This window comes from Myripristis murdjan, chromosome 20, assembly GCF_902150065.1.
Source record: "Myripristis murdjan chromosome 20, fMyrMur1.1, whole genome shotgun sequence".
NCBI classification, from domain to species: domain Eukaryota; kingdom Metazoa; phylum Chordata; class Actinopteri; order Holocentriformes; family Holocentridae; genus Myripristis; species Myripristis murdjan.
This window is the reverse complement of record NC_043999.1, coordinates 12,279,187-12,300,329: the sequence shown is the minus strand read 5'-3', so window position 1 is coordinate 12,300,329 and position 21,143 is coordinate 12,279,187. Positions and strand designations below refer to the sequence as shown.

The window sequence follows — 21,143 nt, the reverse complement described above, 5'->3', positions numbered from 1 at the left end:
TCCAGGTCTAATTTGAGCCTCTCTGAGTGTATATCTGAGAAAGTGTGGATGTGTGCATGGCTCCAAGCCTGTGGTCACAGAGACAAAGAGGGCCTTCTTCTCTCCAGAGGAACAGGAGTCATGCATCCTCTACCTGGTCTTACACACATAAACCCACACATATTTTAACATGATCAAAGCAGCTTATCTGCGTTGCTGAGTATCTCCCGATGCTAAGCCAAAGTTTGCTCTTTTCTGCCTTTATTCGCAAACAATGCATGGAAAGCCCTGACTGGTTTTAAAAGACGAAGTAAAGTGTAAAGTCTCTTTCCGGCCTCATGAAGCCAACCCTGATAACGCCTGTGCTATTCATGCCTAATTAACAAGTCACCAAGGACTGCATACACTCCTCCACTCTGCCTAAGCTGCATTATATCCTCCCTCCCAGAGGACAGTTTGTCTGTGTGTCAGCCTGTGCACAGGAAAGGATCTAATGCGCATACAATTAGTGATAAACTCAACTTTTCATTAAGTCTGGCAGAACTTAATCCAATGTTCCTACATTCCCTGGGCTCGTCTGCGCCATGATCTCCTAGGCATCAACGTCATGTAAACACAGAGGAGGCAGCCTGTCAGGTACGGTCTGATTTATGTCTGCAAGCTGAATTATTGTTTTTTTTCTTTTTTTCGGAGCTAATCTATCATCCTGATCTCTACTTTTCTCCCTCTGACTGGTGATGACATGTAATGATCCTCCTTATGCACTGGTGACCCAAGTGCTGACCTGCTTTTGACCTCTGTGAAATGCATTAATGCTGCTCTCACCATGCATGCTCGCTCTCTCTCTCACACACACACATACACACACACACACACACACACACACACATACACAAACACACACACATATAGTCCTGACCTCTCAGGTCCAGTGCCAACTCAGAGTTGACTCACTGAGCCATATGTGACAAGTCGTGAAACATCTAACTTGCACTGTTAACAAACAATGGGAGCAGTTGAGGCTTAGGGTGTGAAATCACCACAGTGCTTTTCCTGCAATGAGTTCCAGGCGCATTAACTGTTTTTTTTTTTTTTTTAGTAAGACATAGGGAAGCACTGCTTAATCAGTGGAATATCATTATCTGCTGCTTTTGGCCTTGTTCACTACCATCAGCCTATTGGCCAATAGAATGACATACACCGATAGAAGTGGACGATATTCATCCATCCATTTTTGTCCAGGGCTCAAGACTAATGGTATCCCATTGATGAAAAAAAGTGTTTGGGATGGACAAATATCTTCTGCTGACGCCTCCTGGACAAAAGGGGATTCTCAGGGATTTTATAATCATCATTATGCCTGTCACTTAGAAAATGACAAATTGGATTAACTACACAGCTATAACAACTACTGTGGCTGATAACAACTGACCGTCTCTCCTCTTGCTGTTACTGTTAGTAATCTCTGACTGTCCCTTTAGTTCACAGAGATGTGAGACCCCTAAAAAATATGATTGCGAAATGTTTCCACGGTACCGACCATTCCCCCCATCAGGCAAGAAAAACAGGTTGCGCTATTTAGAGAGGGTAAACGGAGGCACTCTGACAGACAAAAGTGAAACACAAACCAACAGTCAATACCAAGGAAACAGCATCTTCAGATCTGAGTCGGCCTACACGCCAGGGCCCGTATTCACAAAACATCTTTTCGTACGACTAAGAGTACTCCTAAATGTTACTAAAACTTCCTAAGTACTACTCTTAAGCTAAGAGAAAGGGGTTGACTCCGTTGCTATGGATGATGTCACGTTTCAGGAACAAGTTGACTTACTATGCCTGCAGTGATTGGTTGATAGGGAGTGGGTCTTTGTGAGTGATATTATGTTGGAAATACTGCAGAAAGAGGTATTATGATGCTCTTGGAATATTTAAATAAAGATCTAAAAATAAAACATGTCACCTTCTCTGATTAAAGATGAAACAAAGAAAAATATGTAGTCCAATCAAGCACGTTTAGCTAATTGTCAGCAGTCTCTTAAACATCTGTATCTCATTAAACAATTAGAAAATATGTATATAAGCCGCCTTTCAAGTATTATCTAGATACTAGAGTGACCATGGCTGATAAAACATGTGAAGCTGTGCCCTCCAAACGAAAGCGAAGGCCAAACTGGACGCAAGAACAGCTCCTCCCTCTTGCATAACTTGTGCATCAGGGGAAGGACATCATTAAAGGGAACTATGGAGCAAAAAAGAAGCATGGGAACAGATCTATTTTCAGATCAATGCAGCTTTTCCACTCATCAACCGCACTTCAGTTTCAGGCAAGGACAGAGATTGCAGAGTTCAAGCACCAAACGACTGCAACAGGTAACATATGAGCCACTTATTTGTAAATACTCGCGATTACAATGTATTACTCTCTATCATTCCTATTTAGCAAATGGAAAAATTAACAAATACTATAATGAACTTTGATACACATCATCAAATTATATTAACTTGTAAACTTTTATTATAAATCTTTATTGCATTTATTAGGAGGAGACTCTGCACCCAAATCTTTATCACCTATTGCCTCGATGGTATATAGTGTGCTTGGCCATTGCAACACCAGCGTAACAGGGCTGGAGGTCTGAGTTGGTCCTCTTGACTACCCTTAACTTGTCACGGAGTTAGGAGCTTCTTTTAGTGCTAAGACGCTTTGTGAAATTCTCTTAGCAGAGAAATTTAGGAGTCTTAAAATTAGGACTGACACGCCCATTATTTTTAAGAGTTTCTCCTAAATCGGCAAGTTAGGAGCTACTTTTCGTTCTAAGTGTGAATCCGACCTCAGGCCATTTGCTGCATGTCATCCTCTCTCTCACATTACCTGTTTCTCTCTCTCTCCTGTGACTGTCAAGTAAAGCAGAAATCTCACTGTGTTGCTATTTACTCCTTGTTATCATTAGTGATTGCATGACATCACATTATGATGCATTCAAGTTCTATCCCGTAAAAATGAATATCAGGTGAAGATAAATTATTGTTACCATGATGTGTTCAAATGTAATCCTGCAACATTTTGTTTTTGACAAGAAGCTAAAATTAAATAGGCTGCATTTGTTTCAAAGAGAAACAGATACTTCTCACAAAAAAATCTTTGTCATGTGAAAGGATAGATAAAATAGTTTTATAAATTCATATTATTGAGTTTGTGCTTATTTAAACATAATATCATGAATGAACACAGCCCAGTTGAAAAAAAATTGCTCCTTTCTGTCAAATGCAGTAGTTTATCACTGATTCCATTACCTGCTGACACCTGAAGCATACTTTCCCACAGTATACTTACTAATATTCCAGGTGTTTGCCATGATTTAAGTTTTTTTTTTTTTTTAAGTGGGAAAGAAAAACATGTACTCCTGTTCTATCGGTTGAGGATTTTGACCATAAATTAGTGAAGCAACCCTGCAGACTTTATGCCAAGTTGCTGCCGCCCTTTCCTTTCTTTTTTTCTGAAATGATCCCCCACCCTCCAATTGCACCTTCTCTGAGGAAGGCCAACTGGAAATAAAGCACAGAAGATCAAAATAAAATCACCAGAACCAGATGCTTGTAGTCGGCCCTGTCAGTGGTGAAATCATCCCGTGTGTCTCGGTCTCTGCCTTGCCTTTTGAAGTGAGGTTCGTACCTTTGGCCCAAGGTGGAGTCCAGATGTCAGCTTGCATGCAAAGACTTGCACAGCTTAGGTGCAGATACAGAAGAAACAGGGGGAAAAGCCCGTTTTGCTTGCTCTCCATTTGGTTGTGCGGCAATAAAGCTTGGAATCCATCGTCAATATGTCAAAATGCTGACAGGTATGTCAATAATGGACATCCATCAAAACAAGAAAGAGCTTTTGACCCTCAACTGGCTACAGTAAATCTAGACTGAAGACAAGATGTAACTTTTGGAACTCAAATGAATACAACAAACATCAGAGAACTCACAGCAATGATTGCACGTAATATGTCACCTTCTCTGGTATCGTAAAGGCTCAAATGCATTGCACACAATTTTTGACGCACATTAATTGACAGTCCTTGTTTGACACTTCTATGGTGCACTGCAGGCAACACCACAGCACTGGCATCTGAATTTCACCATCTTGAAGGGTGATGATCCATTTTATCTATGAGCTTTTGTCTCACCTGTGTCTTGGCTGCTTGTCAAGTCAGTTATTTTTTTAGTCCCTTGTACCTACAAATGATGGGGATGATGTTGCATATACCTCCGTAGCCTACTACTTCCTTTAAGTCCTGTCGGAAACATGGCAATTATCTATGAGTTGAGCACACATAAATCCAGCAAAGTGGTAAATAAAACTAGGAAAGTCAGGATTTTCTGTAATACTAGTGTTACTGATGTGTGGCATTTAAAGCATGGAGGAAGTGGAAATTATTTAACAGTAAATGGTAAAGGTGATGCGTGTTACTATTATCACCATTATTATTATGTTATTGTTTGGCAGCTTTTGTAACTAATAAGTATTGCTGTACGTGTGTTTGTGTATTTTTGCTCTTTTCTTACTTTTTTCAAACACTGATACATTTGCCTAATGTGCTTTTTCACATCTTCATTCTGCAGCACAAGAGCACACCAGCCCTGAAAAACAGCCATCAAAAATGGCTTTGGTTACAGGGTCCATTCATTTCTATTATTTCTTACCAAAGGCAGTTGAATGTGCAAGCTGTATTTATGATGTTTAACCACAGAAGGAAGTGCTTACAAGGAACACTTGAAGGCAGCGTGTTGCTCACCCCTTCTCACCCTGCCAACTTTACGAGCAACAAAAACATGGATAAGGAAAAGCTAAATAACAGAAAAAAATTGCCCTGGAATAGAGGACTACAAAATAGATAGTCACAGAAAATGGACATCATTGGATATGTGCCTATTTATTTCTAACAGCAAAAATATTTAGGGGATGTTGTTATCTTTTGCCTCGAAACATAAGGTCAGCTGTCACAGTGAAAAACAGCCGTGCTGACCCTCAAACCAGGTTGGGAACAGGTTATGTCAAGGTGGTTTGACACTCTATTTGATGTCTCTAGCTCATGTTGGGCCGCTGAGAACAAGAGGTGTGTTTTAAAATGTCCTCTAATGCTTTAGTGGAATTCTGGCTTAATATTGCAATTTTTTTAAATATCAAGGCAACACAAACCGCAGTATGATATGTGGGTAAATAATCAATCTTATGGTAAAAACGAGGATTACATTACTACATACTACAGCTGAATTTTAGATCGAACAACTACTGGGACAAAGTGAAAGAGGAAAATATTTTTTTCAAACTGTAATCCAAATGGGCTTTCTATGCCTGTTCTGATACAATAACAAAAGAGCAAGCAATTACTGTACTTCATGCTCACACCTATTCTTAGGGTTTTGTTGATTAGTACTTTTCGAGAGATTTACAGCCAAGCTGAAGAAAAATGTCAAACAATGTTATTGAGGAGAAGTTCTTCAGGCTAGAACTGGCATGCTGTTTTGACAAATGGCCTTAATTGTACCCAAAGGAATGTAAGGGCTTAAGGTTAAAGAAGTCCCTGCAATTTCAACGCCATTCACTTCAAGTGAATCAGCAAATGTGATAAGAAAATCCAAAACTTTTAGAGTCTCACAACAAAGGCCTGTCTGTTGAGCCGGAGAATCAATGGAAGCAACAAATAACTAAAGACGACTCAGACTTCTTGTTAGCTTAAGCACGGGCTAATACAGATTTGTCATGCTGGAGAATCATGCTCTGAAAAGAGCTCAGGCCTGATTAGCTAGTCTGCTTTATGCATGTAGACTGAGATGGTGTGTAAATTTCTGTCTGTCTGGCTTGTCTCATTATCAGGACTGATCAGGTCCATCAGGACCTTCTGTCAGGGAGGCTTAACTCCCTGTCACCCCACTCCTTGACCCCCAGGATTAGACACAGCCAAGGCGCCACTCCATGGGCTACTTGTCTTCTCAGTTGGGGTGCTGCACCCCTAAACTCCAAACCCCTCCCCATAACCCCCAGTTGGCGGGCAGGTCAACGTATGCCTGTTGTTAACCCTGGTGTTTGCCTCAGAGGTCCTATGGTTCTTGTTTGTGTTAGTCAAAGTGGCACTTCAGGAAGAGGTGGCAGATGCCATTAAAACGGCCCAGCTCCTGCCCCTGATGGCCGGAAAAGTGGGTTTGATTAAAAACAGATGTTGGGCCGCAGACCTGCTCCACACAGTATCTGATTGTGTTACTCCAGACACAAGGTGCAATAAAGCCTACAACAAAGAAGTGCTTTGTGAAAATACATCACTTGGGTATAAAAGTTTCCATATGCAATGCATGCGTGCAAGCCAATGGGTTCGGCGGGCCTTCTCTAATTTAACTCATCATATGTTTTTTATACTCTAATCATTAGTGGAATACCATGGAGTGGAAGACACTGACAAAGAAACATCCCTTTGTGTGTGCAGGTTAGTCAAAATCAGATACGCCCAAGCCCTGCCTGGTTTTTCTCTTTCTTTCTGTGATCATGCTCAGATTTCTTGCAGGGAGTGGAAGCATACTATAAGCCAGTGTTATCAAGCTGACCTTGGTTGTAAGGAATAAGAGTGTAGCAAGGCCAGGAGCCCACAGAGAGAGGTATGTGGGGGACTGGCCAAATGTTGCAATGCTTAAAAAAAGACTCATAAAGTGAATACACATACAGTACACTGTTTGTTATGACAAATGAGGGGGGTTTATGCAGCTTTATGGAACACAGATTAGTTAGAGGGTACGGATATCTTTCTGTTTTTCTTGTAGCTTGCAGAGTCCAGCATGCATATGTGCAAAGTGCCAAATGCTGGTAAATCTGTGTTTCGTGAATAACACAATAAAGGTGAACAAAAAGTTATCAGTCACACTGGCCAGTAACTTCTTAAGATTTCTGATAATCTGCATGCCTCAGTTAGAAACAATGTTTCGTCTCTGCCTGCTCTTACACTTTGTCCATGCTGGCCACAGTACAATTCCTCCGACCATAAGCCAGTAAAGGAAAACCTCTGAATGGCTGCTTGTTCTGTGCAGAACTGAAAATAGAGATGCAACTTGGAACGATGTTGTTTTGCGGCCAACACCTATACTCCATATCTTCCAACCTATAATGACTGCTTCCTATGCACATGTAAGAATCGTAATACAAATGCATGTGCAAAACAGCTTACAGGTTATGCTCTTCAGACAGGCCTGTCTTAAGATTTTTTTGATTGAGACAATTTTACATAGTGCACCTTTAAGTGAAAAAACAAGGTGGGCCAATACTGTCAATTGGCCACATGACAGAAAAATAATGCTGGATCGATACTGGCATTGCTTTTAAAGCTATATAAAAGCCAATACCGATAATTTGCTGATATACCAGGCCATCCCTAATTGAAAATGAGTAGTGAAGCCTATCTCTGTGAAAAAATGTTTACAGTACTTTTGCCTGTAAAAATAATTACTTTTTTTTCCAAGTTCACTAGCGCTTGGAGGGTGAAGCAAAAAGTTCAGTTCAGACAGCGCTATTAACACTAAAACAACACCGCACCACGGCACCTGTTGACAAACGGCACTGGAAAATGAATAACAGCTAAACGCGGGGGCTCATCTAGATACTTTGTCACACTGTTACCATAATCTGTGCCGCTCCTCTCAGCGGCCAGTGGATTATCACAGCTAGGGGGCTACAGAGCTGTCTGGCTGGTGCTCACAGCTGCAGACAGCTGTCCTAACATGGCGGCTCTAATCTCTTATGCTGTGGAGAAACCAGGGCCAGGGCAGAGCATGGGTCTACCATGTCACAGCTCATCACACACAGACACTGACACGCAAATGGAAGGAGGGGATTGGTGAGCGAGTGTGTGTGTGATCGGTCAAGCGCTTCAGTTTGTGCTCATCAAAGCCTCCGGGCTGAGAAGGGTGAAAGAATGGGTGGCGGGCAGTCCAATAAGTAGTTATTTCATCTCCCTTGGGTGGGATCCAGGTCTTTGCAGGCCTGATGAGGAGAGGAGGAAATTAAACCACTGGCTTTTGTTACGGGTTTGAGGATCACACAGAGAGAGGGAGACTTGAGGCGTGCATTGTGTAAGAGTGAGTCATTCACTGTGTGTCTATGTGTGTGCGCGAGTGTATTTGTGTGTGAGCATGTTGGGTGGAGTGGGGTCAGCCACTTTTCACAGACGATGGTGATATCATCTTCCCAACCTCCGCTTGACCTTGATAAATCCCCTGCTTTGTAACACAAACCTCCGGAGACGATGTTTTTCTCACCTCTGAAGCATGCACTGTTGCCAGTGATGTTGCTCTTCTTGTTTGGTTAGCGCTTTCACATTTGTGTGAGAACCGTAGCACGTGACCCCCCCTTGCCTTGCTGAGTTGTTCCTGATTCGTCCACACTTTAAGACAGCAGCAATCACAGACTGATACTGTCTACGATTATTAAGGGCACAGGTGAAGTGCTCGTAGCTGTTTTGCCTCCAGGCAGAATAATTATAACCACACCAACCGCACCATGATGTCAAGTGACAAATACTTCAATACGCTTGTCAGGAGCTTTTCTGTGCTGTTCATGTCAGCAGGAACTCCCAGCATGATAGTTTTGCATTGTATTATGTCAAATTCAATCTTCCTCATTTATCAGGACTTGATTTATGTCCACCAATTAATGTGTTTTATGACAGAGTCATGCATCTTCCTCCATAGCATTATACACTCAGAGCCATCACCATTCCAACCTCATTCCCAATACCTCAATGCCATATCAACAGCTTCATTGCAAAATCAATTTACACATGTGCCTCTGATCTTGAATTTCCAAGCCCTATATAAGCAAAACAATTTTCTTCCTTTGGCCAAAATTCTACACAAGCTTCAGATTTACAGGCCTTATTGAAGTTCTGACTTTTTACCATGACATGTCCCAAGCATACATTAAGTTGCCTGACTTTCCCTTTCTGGGTCAGGTTTTGCAACATTTCATCATTTCCATATATTCCATGACCCATAGGAATGCTGGTTAGCAATATCAAACGAAAAACTGCATATATCACATTTTGGAAAATAACTCCTCACATGCTGATGCTGAACTTCATCCATCATGTTAAATACACCTGATAATAAGAGTTGGAAGCTACAGAATGAATTCTCCATGACCCTGGAATGATCCAAAGAGTATTTCCATATAAGTTAAGGCACAACAACTCTCTGCAGCAAAGCAACCTAGTATGCCTCTTGTTGCACCTTCATAACCCTGTGACAAAATTGTTATTAGAGCAACTGTACACCATCATAACAAAGAGTAGGTTATAGAATGCCTAACAAACCCATCCTGGGCACACTACAAATCAATACAATGCCATCTAGTAATGTAAGCTCATCACAAGACAATGATACACACTGCTAAAGCTCATTTAACTGAAATGAAAACACTTGGGCAATGTGCCAAGAATCAGACTGTGCAACATAAACACTTAAAACATTCAACAAAGGTCGTGAAGTTGTGCACATTAGTAAAACTACAGCTATTTACTCTATAGACTACATCTGACAGGGAGACCGTTTAGTTGGTAAACATGCTGGATCTGACCTGCAGTCAAGCCTGCTTCTGCTGTTGTTGTTTCAAGAAAACCACAAGCTCAACTCAAACCTATAAAACAACCAAATTAATGTAAAAAATATATATAAATATAGAAGTTTCTGCCAGTTAATTTTGTATATCAGTTACAGATTTTTCTTAGGCTCTGTCAAACAGTGCATAAATGTAAATGCAATAATGTCATACCTTGAAATTACTTGCTACTGGGCAACCTAACGCCGTTAATCGACCCAGTCATCGACAGTAAAATAATCAATAGCCCTCTAGCCCTTTATAAAACTCGGCCGCCAACTTTTGCATCCGCTTGTATGAAGTTTGAAGCACCTGATATCTGCAGGCGTGCCGTCCCGCCGCCGCCTCGTCTCACTGCACGTTTTGCGACACAGACGGTATAATGTCTGTGTAAACTTCTGGAGATAATTAACTCAAAGCCTAATAACCCGCAAAAGTATGAGAACGCATGCCAGTCGCAAAAACGCAACGCTGTTTTGAATGTCAGCCAATCCACCCTGATAGAATTACTAATTTGGAGACGGCAGCCTACCTTTGCAGCCTGTGCCTGTGCACACCGCGTCGATTTGACAAGTTTATTCCGTCTTTTGCGAAAAGTTTCTCCGGTTGCATTAATGCTGTGCAGGTTTCACGCACAGAGGGCCGTGCCCGCAGACAATCCTCTGATCCATCGTCTATTCTGGGGAGCCGCGCTCCGGCATTCCCACACAGCTCTCAGTCAGTCAGCCTGTCCGCTTCAGCAGGCACCTACATGTAAACTGAGCCCCTCGAGTGGTGACATCATGGGTCTCTATGGCAACTCTGACTCCACCCAGTCCATAGCTGAACTTACCTGTCTGACTACCAATATTTCATACAAAACACTGTCCTCCTTCTCCTGTGATAACAAGAGTCGATGCACACTTATTCTATATGCACTGATGGGTTTCTAGTGTTGAAGTGATGGATGAAAAACAACTTAAATGTGTGGACATGAGCATACATGCAGCATGTCATTGCTTGTGAATAATATACACCATCTGTCCTGATGACTGAAATTAGCTAAGTGCATTTACAGAGTTCATGATCAGGGCATTTAATTTAAATAGCATCTCATAAAATGGGTTTAGTTATATGTGGGCTGGCTGCGTGGGCTGCACTGAAAACAGCACACAAAATCCGTCTAGCACGATGCCTTGTACCGTTGCCTCGAGCTCCCCTATGGCTCCGTGTCCAGCTCACCTTCACCTCAATTGTTTTGGCTACAAAGCCAGCTGACCCCTCCCTTTTGTCTCCTCTGACCCGGTGCAAACAAAGGGATAAAAGCCAGGTGAGCCACATGTCCACCTAGAGATTCCTCTGACCTGCTCTGCCCCTCCCTCTTGCCCTCCCCCGTCCACTAGCTCCACTCCAAGAGGCTGAGGCGTGAGCCGTCTTCACAATCTGAGGTGAAACACCAGCAACACTAGGAAGTTTGAGCCTTTTGTTGGGAGCACAATGCACAGAGTATTCCAAATTAAACAATATCCAAACCAGGCTGACACTCTATAATAACCGAGTACAATTACAGTGATCAGTGCAAGCAGAATTTAATGCTGTGCTGCATGTGGCCAATTCAAATTCCTTGCGGTGCACGTTTTGTACTCCTGCACAAAAACAACAGCTCATAATCTCAGAGCACTTGTGGGAGGGAAATGTGACAGTCTGATTTATAGAATCGGCTTCCCTCCTAACCTGTGGCGAAAAAGGGAGAAACAGTTCTGCAATTGCACTGCTGCCTCAGCCTGCAAAGTAAAATAACGAATGACCTGTAAGACCCAGAATGGAGAGAATAATTGTGGACAATATGCAGTAAATTCAATTCATTAATCTGGTGGTAAGCCCTGTTTCTTTTTTTGGTATGTTAGGAGTGTATGTGTGTGTGTGTGTGTGTGTGTGTGTGTGTGTGCGCGTGGTGGTCCTTATTTGTGTAAGGAAGGAGAGGCACCATCACAGTCACAAAAGTTATACAAGACAAAGACTTCAACCCCCTGCTTACTATATTGTTTTGTATTTTGTTTTTAATAATTGCTTGTATGTTAAATGAGTGCCTTTGAATTAATAAAATTGCACAGACTTTAACTTAATATTGAACTGAACTGAACTGAACTGAATTGTCTGGCTGAAGCACAGCTGCTTCATACGGTCTTAAACTGACTGCTCCATATTGTGTTTAAGACTCATATCATCCTTCTGGGATTTTCTGATTTAGTATTATTCTTGAGTGCTATCTTCATCATCCCTCAAGATTTGAGAGTTCCTAAAAGTCAATACCTGTGATAAAATTACCATAAAATGAGTTTTAAGGGCTGCATTTTTTATAGTAACACATTCTAGCAGAGCTGGGCCGGCTTTGCCTCTCCTTTAGCTGTCTGGACCCTGGTAGTACCAACCAACTGTCCTGCAGAGTGAAAATATCTGCTTGGTGGAACTGAAATAGCTACAGGTCTTATTAATGTTTTGTTTTCATAGCTACCACTGTCACTGTTCATTCGCTGAGCCTTGTGGAGGATAACAATTGCAGCAGAAAAGAGAAATGGGGATGGGAGGAAGAACCACTAAGGTGGCGTTCTAATTGGATCGCTCCACTTTTACGTGTGAAAGTAGCTTTGAATCCCCAGCAAAACCAACCCCTTTAACAAAGCCATGTGAGCCTCATGAAACAGCAACAATACAAAGCAGATCCAGGTTCCTGTCAAGCCACTGACCTGCTCTCGGAGCCTCTCCTGGTGACCCATGATGGCCGAGGCGTGGTGGGGGTACTTCTGCTTCAGGTGCTCCAGGAAGGCCTCCCTCTTCTTGTCCATGTCGGATGGCTGCATAGCTAGGATCTCTCGGGAGCTCCGGGCTCCCCCTACCGTGTGCCTGCGCGGGACGGTGCGACTGCCTTTGGCGTCTCCTCGGGACGGGGCCGTCCCATTTGGGGAGGCCTGTCTGCGGCTCAGGTGCTCAACGTCTTCCGGGGAGGTTACCTTCAGGTTGCCTTTGGTTTGCTCTGAGGGGGCAGAGGGTGAAGAAATAAGGGGTCAATGCACATGTACTGTACTGATGTTTTGCCATCAACACCAAGTGGTCATATGTGCGTGTGTGTTATCCTTCCATAGTTACAGAGGGCAAACTGAGGTCATATGAACAGTCTGAAGCCAGACCACAAGCCTTGCCAAAATGTGAGAAATTAGGGCTGTACGCTATTGCCTAATTATTGCACTTCTCTTTTAACATTCTCCATGTGAGAGAGTGAAGGGAAGCGAAAACCGACTCCATGTGCAAAAGGATGTTAATATCTCCTTCAGAAGCCCTGCTGAAATAAACATTGTCTGATACACAGTCGGCCCACTTCATTACGTATTCATGCTGCTACATATTCCAGTGATAAATTCACAATTTTATGTGACAGACACAATATTGGTGATGAAAACATTAAATCGAAGCAGCTGTTCAGCCTTCTTTCATTTAAAAGAGCCAGGGATAACAGTCAATATCTGTCTTGGAGAGACACACATGGAGAGACTTGGAAACAATATCCAGAGCATCTGTTTATACACACAGCCTTGCAAAATATCCACAGAGAACAGAAGCTGCCAGTTTCCAGTGACTGCAGTTTGCTTAATTAAAAGTATCAGGAGGAAAATGTCTCTTCCTCTTTTGGATGTTAAAAAGGTTGTATGGCACAACTTTGCTGACATTGGATAACACCTTGAGGAAGAGAGTCTAGGTTTCCTGCCTCTACAAGTGTGCACATGTTCACAACTTCATATCTGGACAGACAGCTGTGCCTGATTAAGAACATGCTTCATTTATAAGCAGGCTAGAGACACAATTATCCTCCCATTATCTCATTATTCCCCTTGATGGCACAGGAAAGTACTATCTACAATAAAAAAGTGATGTTGAGGATGAATATTTGATTTTAGAGCAGAGATGGACAAAGGTAAACACATCCCCTTAGGTGCATAAGCCTCTTTGCACTTTATTATCCTGTCATAAATCAATCAGGGCCTGGGGAATACAAGCATAACACATCAATCTACACATCAGCTACTGTTTGTGACTTAGGGGCTGCATTGGCAGTCAAAGCTGTCCCACGAGACTGGGAGAGAAGAGGAGAAGAGAAGAGAGGAGAAGATGGAAGGGGGAAAGGAGGAGAGGACAGCTGCTGGAGTGTGAAAACACAGCGCCAGAGCAATAAAGCAAGCTGATCTGCCGCCTTGTTTTCTAGGCGGGCAGGTAGAGCCATAATGTGTACCTTTCAGAGGGTAATGGCGGAAAATAAAGGACCTCTTTACCGGGGAGTTCAGCTCCTCCACATTTATCTCTCTCTAGGTCAAACAGTTCAGAGAGGGTATTTCAAGTGATTTGCCACTATTTTGTGGGTGGTTTAATATGGTTTGAAAGCTTGAAAGCATGCCCGTGATTCACGGATGAAAAAGGAATTTCATGTTTTCCTCTAAGAGATGTGTTAGGACCGAAGAAGCCTCACAGATCTAACAAATGCAAAGACTAGGTGTAAAAACGGCAAAATTCAAAAAAGGCATGCCCAGTTGCAGGAGGGACGTGTTTAGTAGTATCACGACTTCGGCTTGTTTTTCTGTGGCCTAAATTTGCCTCTTACTACACAATGTCAGTCTATACAGTGAGGCCATTGAAAAGAAACTGTAATTAGACGAGGAAGCAGGAAGAAGCGCATTTCCGCTCACAGATATGCTGCCATAAGTGCAAATCTGTCTGGATCAGTTAAGCACTGCAAATAGACGTAATGTGTCTGAGGACATAGCAAGAAGAGGCCATGGTGGTAGGTCATGAAAGAAGCCCCATCACCCTAAACCCCCACCCTGCTCAAGTTCAGAGCCACAGCATGTCTCATGTACTTCCAAGCCTATTTTTAACTCCCAAACACAGTCTCCCTACTGCTAACTAAATTACACTCAGCAGAGAGGACAGGCAAGAAAAAAAAACTACTAGGGATTTGAATTAATTTGTTGGTGGCATGTCAAAAGCTCATTACCTTCCCCGAGTGAGCAATCTTTCTCTTCATCTGCAATTTCTTCATCCATTGCACTTGGAGATCAACACACACGGCGACAGTGAAAAGAGTGAGGTTGGGAGAATCAGCAGCGGCAACCGCGCTAACTGCTGGCTTTCAAATTCCAAACGTGGCTCACGTGGAAAAGGGGGCTTGAGATAGGCCCTGCCCCGCAGCCCCAGGATAGACTGGTGGGGATTTAGAAAGTCAACTGCATTCCAGGGCACAGAGCAACTAGCCCCTCGCCCTGAGGCTAAAGCTCGGCTCCACCACAGACTGACCACAGAGTGAATGTGAATATGTGTGTTTGTCTGGGAGTGAAAGAGAATTGTAAAAGATAGAAACAAACCACACTATCTCCTGTGTGTACGTCACTCACAAAGCCTGACACACACACATACACACACACACGCACGTGCATGCACACACAGTCTGTTCTTTATCAGGACAGTGTCTGTGAGTTGTCTCTTGTTTAAGCCTCTGTCCCTGCACAGGGGCCCACAAGACACCAGCATGTATCCAAATGTGTGTCTTAACCTACTTTTGAGCTACATCCAAAATATACTCGGCTTACGGCGTGCAGAAATATGTTAGCCAGTCATCTGATCAACACAGCAGAGTAAAATGGCATGAGTCCTGACAGGCAGTATTGTTTCCCATTTGCAGTATTGCAGGAGAAGCAAATGTTGTGCCAAAAATGCCGTCTCGGCTGTGCATTTGTGGTCGCATTAACCTGATGCATCTCATTTTTATTTTAAAGGAAAGGTTCTTACTGAAACTCTATCTGCCATTTTGATCTATTTTTATTACAAATGTATTTGATCTGTGGCGCTTTTGTATAGTTTATATTTTGGCAAGAACAAAAACTGTATTTACATTTGACGATTGTTTGTTAAAAGTTGTTGTTTAGGCTATTGTTTGTTAAAAGTGTAATTACTGGCAAAATTCTTTACAGAGCAAGAGATTCTCAGTCTGCAAGCTACTTCTATTCCCTCCCAAATAGAATGTAACACATAACATATTAGTTGCTTTTCGTCAGGAAGTCCATATTTGGCACACCACCGGACTTTCATTTGCTCCTGTTCTGGGGTTTATGAGAAATAACACGATCCTGTTTGTCTGGAAGTCGGCAAACATGGTTGCTGGCTTCATATGTTGTGCAAACATGTCAGTATGTACATGTCTGTGTGTGTTTCTCAGTGGGGGGAAGGAGTGGGAACTGCATGTGTGTGTGAGCACATTTTTTCCTTGCAGCTGCTGATGTAAGTGACCCGATCAAAATGTGCAGGAAGAAAGCATTGTGGTTGAACAATTGACATATCTTAACAGGAAAACGTGAGGAGATCAATGCCCCAGTTTGCGGGCCATGTAATTGAAAGTGGTGGGGTGAGCGCATGAACAAACACAATGGGAGCAGCTGACGGATAATGTCTAACATATGGAGACAAGTCTGCTTCCACTCACCCACTCGCATACTCAGGCTGTTAGACACAATAGGCAGACAGTTAGCAGGCCAGCAGACCAGGATCATGTCATTTAGTTCTATTTTGGCAGCGCAAGTTTGCTTTATGAAGGATTTGCGAGGTGTTCCTGTCAGTTTAAAGAAAAAATCCATCCCCAGATACTCTTACACTGTTATATGTCATCGATCTGTAATGATCAATGCATTCCAAGATTCTGTTCTGATGAAATGCTGTAATTTGCTTTTTTGGCATATCCACTTTTCCGTGAACCTGCCTCATATACTTCTACTTCAGTTGGTAGTATACTGCATCTCCCAGAATTAGTTTTGACAGCTCCCAGAGAATGGGCCTGAACTTGATGCACTAAGCTGTTGGTTACAACAACAAAAGCATAGTGAGAGCAAGATTTTTTTTTTTTTCCAGTTGAGTAAAAGCAAGTCTCTAACTCAAAACATAATGTCTTGTGGCTGCACTGCATTATGGTCTAATGAGGCTCCTGTCAGTGGAGAAATTGGTTGTCTATCACTTCTATGCAGGATTTCTACCTGTATGACACTTCATTGTCAGTACAAAGTGATGCATCTACAAAGAAGCGATAAAATGGACCATTAAATGCAAGTTACATCACCAAATGTTTTTAACAATGCTGAAGTGTTTTAGGGTGTATTTTCCATAGGTGTGTCATGTCATTCGATACATGTAAAGGAACCCCATGTAGTTTGTGAACACTAGTGGCACTATTGAGCACATTCGAAAAACTGGGTTCCGGTACAAGCAAAGAGAAGACATATTATCCATGCTGACGTAAACAATGCAACACTCAAAATATGACAAAATAAGGCTTTTCAAATGTTTCCCCTGTTGTACGAAATGCATTCAACATGTTTAGCAGGCCTCAAGGACACATTCACTGTGAGTTTACAAGGGAATCTGCATTAGGTAGCTTCAAGATGGCTATCCTGAGATATCTGATAATGCTGCAGTGAAAATAGCATTCTGATACAGTGCAAGCCCAAGAGCTGATGTGTTACAAGGATAAAGCCATTATTTGCTTGAACCTCCACTTGAAATAATATTCCAACACTATATATTTTCTGCTCTTTTGAGGCCCTGTTAATTTCCATAGCAACATCACTGAAATTCTATGGTTGTTATCGTAGCCATACCACGCAAAATTACCATAATGTCCCATGAAGTGCCCTTTCTAGCCATTCTTGCTCAGCCAGTGTTCCTATGTGAGTGCACAGAGGCCGTCCATACTGGCTACCACACACACATTGGAAGAGCCAATTAAAGTGGCTCTTCCAACCTAACAATTACCTCCTCTGGTCCAAACAACCTGCCTTGCTTCATTTTTACTGTCAACCTTCCAGGCCAGAAATGACCTCCAACTACCAAGGACCTGCGAGTGGATTGTGTCTCACTCCAATAGCTTCAGAATATTGCTGCCTCTCTCTCAGCTGCCAGTGTTAAGTAAATGATGGTCTTCTCAGTTAAAAGACAACATGCAACACTTGCCTATGAACACCAAGGTCTTATGAGGGGCAGGACCTCCCGTTGTCTTCAGTTACTCTCGGCTGGCCATTTATTTATGGAGGAATGTATCCTTGCGCGCACTCCCACTCTTTCCTACTATTACTTTCCCATAACTCTGCAGCTAGACACAAAGCCCTGTTGTGTGCAATAAAAGCAAGGCCCACATAGTGATACCCTGAACCCATGAATACTGATACACAGAGCAGCACTGGACCACTGTTGAGCATCTGACAGTATTTTCATTATGTAAATGTTGGTTATCGGAGTTGGGATATCAGATGTTCTGCTCATGTGGAACTGAGCCTACTCCAAGAAAAAAGTCTTTATTTGAATGTGATTAGAATAAATTAAGCTTCTTCTGCACTGCAATAATATTCATCTAAATAAGTTATTTGGTCCAGTATTTAGTCTTAAAACCTTGTTTTCCTAGTAAGTGAGAGAATGCCGCCAGTAGGGTGAAATGAGTTCAGAGATTCCTGGTGCAATTTAAGTTGTTTCATGAATTTGCTGAAATAAATGGTATCCTGAAATGGGTGGATAATCTCCCATTTATCAAGATTTCGCTTCGTTCAAGGAATTTCTTGAAACAAATTCATTTGCATAGGAAAAAGTGAAATTTTATCAGCCTGGTAATTTTTTTTTCACTTGTTTTAAGGAAAATAAAATATTTTTGAACTCAAAACTGGACTAAATTGCTTTTTTTCCCCCAAACAGATATTTCATGCAGTGTGCATACTTTTACTCACACGCATGCCCACTATACTTGGACATATTTTCCCACTCTGTTGTATGTTGCGCGTGACTCGAAAAGAACCTTTGTTTTCCTATCAGTCCTCTATGTCAGACTAAGACCACCTGATCCCATGCCCTTCACTTAATCACGTTACTTTCTTCCACCCACCAGCGCTGTAAACAGCCCCTGCAAAGCTTGACGGCTAACTCTAATGTCTGAGTGTGTGTGGAGGTGACCTGCCTAAAGCCCACAGAGAAAGAGAACCATTTCTATACTGGCTTTTCACCAATCGCTGATGTGAAAGATAAGCTGTTTCTATGCCGGCACCTAACACCAGAGTTTTAATGTCTTCACAATGCAGCCAGGCCACATTTTTCACTCCAAACCCAACATGCACACACACACACACATACACACAGACATACACACACACACACACAATTGCACACATGTATACACATAGACATTCATGGAGAAACACTCACACACAGGAAATATTTGACTGCTTGGGTGGTATCTATTTCGCTCTTTACACTTTCAAGTAATAAAAACTCCAATTTTCTAGCATGTCAACACGTTCATATTTTGCACACAATACAAGACCAAAAGTGATTTCCCTACAAAGAGAAGGGGAAATGAGAAACTTTTCCCGAACAGGAATGATGGGATAAGAAAGTATGAGGATTTTCACGTCCACTTTAGCCTCAGGGTCATTGCCAAAGAAAATCTTGTTCACTTATGAAAGTTACCGATCACAGAGACCCTCATGAATGGCCTCTAGCCCCCAGTCTTTCTCTCTTATAGGCTGTGGATCAGTGCTGCTTTGTTTTGATTTTAGGAGGAGGCTATCATCATGAGTTTCAGGTCAGCATGTCACTTTTCAGAGAGTATAACGAGCTGTTATGATCTTTCCCCCCCCCCCCTTTATGCAGTCTTAGCACAAATCTGCTTCCCAAGGCCATGATGCATTCAGTGTGGCTTTTAACATGAGACTTTTCGTGAGGATTTAGAAGGCCCCATCATTTGAGTTAGTACTGCCGCTCTTCCTGTGTAGTCTTTAAGCTCTGAGGTTAAAACGTGACCTCTCTTTTTTCTCTCCTCCTCTGCTTTTCCATTTCTTCCAAAATACCTACCCTCCCACTTTCTCAAAGATCTCCAAGCACTTCCTTCCTGTTCCAAGTGTTTACGTGACTCGTTGATTCGAAAGCAAACTCCGCAAAGTGTGTATGCACGCGTGTGTCCTGAAAGAGGGTTCACCCTTAGCAATGGTGTCCATTCAGGACTCATTAGCAGCGTCACACACCATGCAGGCCTCGCAGTCAACACATAGCTGTTTTCTAACTCCTCACCAACTGTCTCTGCCTCCTCTGGCTGTCCTCACCATTACAATGTGCAAGAGGTATACAGTAAACGCCAGACATGAATTAAACATATGAAGTTGACACATGAAACCTCATTAGTGGCTTAAAAAATAGTCACTAGCAATCCAGATTTAAGAAAATAAGCATGCATTGATGCTCCTCAATGTAATGTAGCTCTTTGGACTTCATTCCTCAGCATATGTCTGGATTTTCTTTTTTCTATTTTTGCATCCCTGTGCTTTCTCACCCTCTCTCCCTCTCCCTCTCTCTCTCTCTCTCTCTCTCTCTCTCTCAGTATCTCTCTGTCCCTGGCTCCCATCCACACTATCTCTCAGTTAATGAGGCATCTCCCCAGCTGCTGTGTCAGTGTTAATGACCAGCGGCCCTCACCCTGTTAGCTGAGACCACCGCAACATCTGTCTCCGCTATGGCTTGCAGGCACCCAGACCTCTGCGGTATACACACTGATTATAATACACTTCTCAATTAGGATACATGCCATACACCTCGCAATTAAGATACATGTAAAACACCTCACAATTAAGATACATGTGGATACAGGTGTGTGCGAGTATGCACACATATGTGAGTCAGATATGCAGGCCTATCCAGTCTGCTTTGTTGAGGCCCTGTAAACAGACAGGGCTGCCAGCCTGGATAGGCAGTTGGCCAAAAGATATGAGTTACGGATTTGTGCTTTAGTATGTGAGAGTGTGTGAGAGCGCGTGAGTGTGTGAGTGTACAAGAGTCTTGGAATAGCAGTGGTGGCGGAGTTGGTTGGCAGGGTGAAGAGGAGTGATATGAAAACAGCTATGGAACAGTAGAAAATTTGCTGGCTAAATGTTACACAGTATAGGGTAAATACATATAATTCATACAAGGGACTCCTACATGCCAGTAAGACCCTTTACTGTAGCTAAGTTGAATGAAGCATGGCAAATTGATGTTTACTGCCGCTTTACTTCCAAGTGGGGTAGTGCTTGTCTTGAGTCGGTAAGTCTTGTAGATCTTTAACTCAAGTGCAAAGTTAACGTCTGTCCTATTGAACAGACTGCAAGTTCAGTGAGGTTTTACTCCCTGTTTGGCGCAGGCATGCTTATTGAATCAGGCTGATCTACTGTCCAAATAAAAGTAAAGAATACTGAAAGCCTGAGTGGGAAAGTATTCATGTCAGCAAGTCAATTAAAAGAATATCAAATGTGTCCCGTCACGCAGCACTTGCTTTTCACTCCCTCTTCTCTTTCTGCCTTGCCCTCTCTCAGCTCTGCACTCCCTCTGTCCTCTCCTCTTAATATCCTCACTCTCCTCTCCCTTGCCGTTGTTCGAGAAACAAAGCAAACAAGCAGAGGGGAGTCGAGTGAGCAGAGCTGCTGGTAGGGCCGGCCTGTCAGGGTTGATGCTTCCCTGA

At 42.6% G+C, this 21,143-nt stretch overlaps 1 protein-coding gene across 8 annotated transcripts in view; it reads right to left on the bottom strand.

Annotated features, from left to right (window-relative positions):
- The window catches only part of kiaa1217 (KIAA1217 ortholog), a 97,220-nt gene that overhangs the window by 40,686 nt on the left and 35,391 nt on the right, over positions 1-21,143 (bottom strand). For 7 of the 8 annotated variants that reach the window (XM_030079158.1, XM_030079166.1, XM_030079159.1 and 4 more), the window contains exon 2: positions 12,328-12,614. In XM_030079158.1, coding sequence (XP_029935018.1) covers positions 12,328-12,614 — 287 coding nt within the window. Of the gene's footprint in view, positions 1-10,133; positions 10,335-12,327; positions 12,615-21,143 lie in introns of those variants that run through there. The other variant, XM_030079165.1, reaches the window with a different exon arrangement.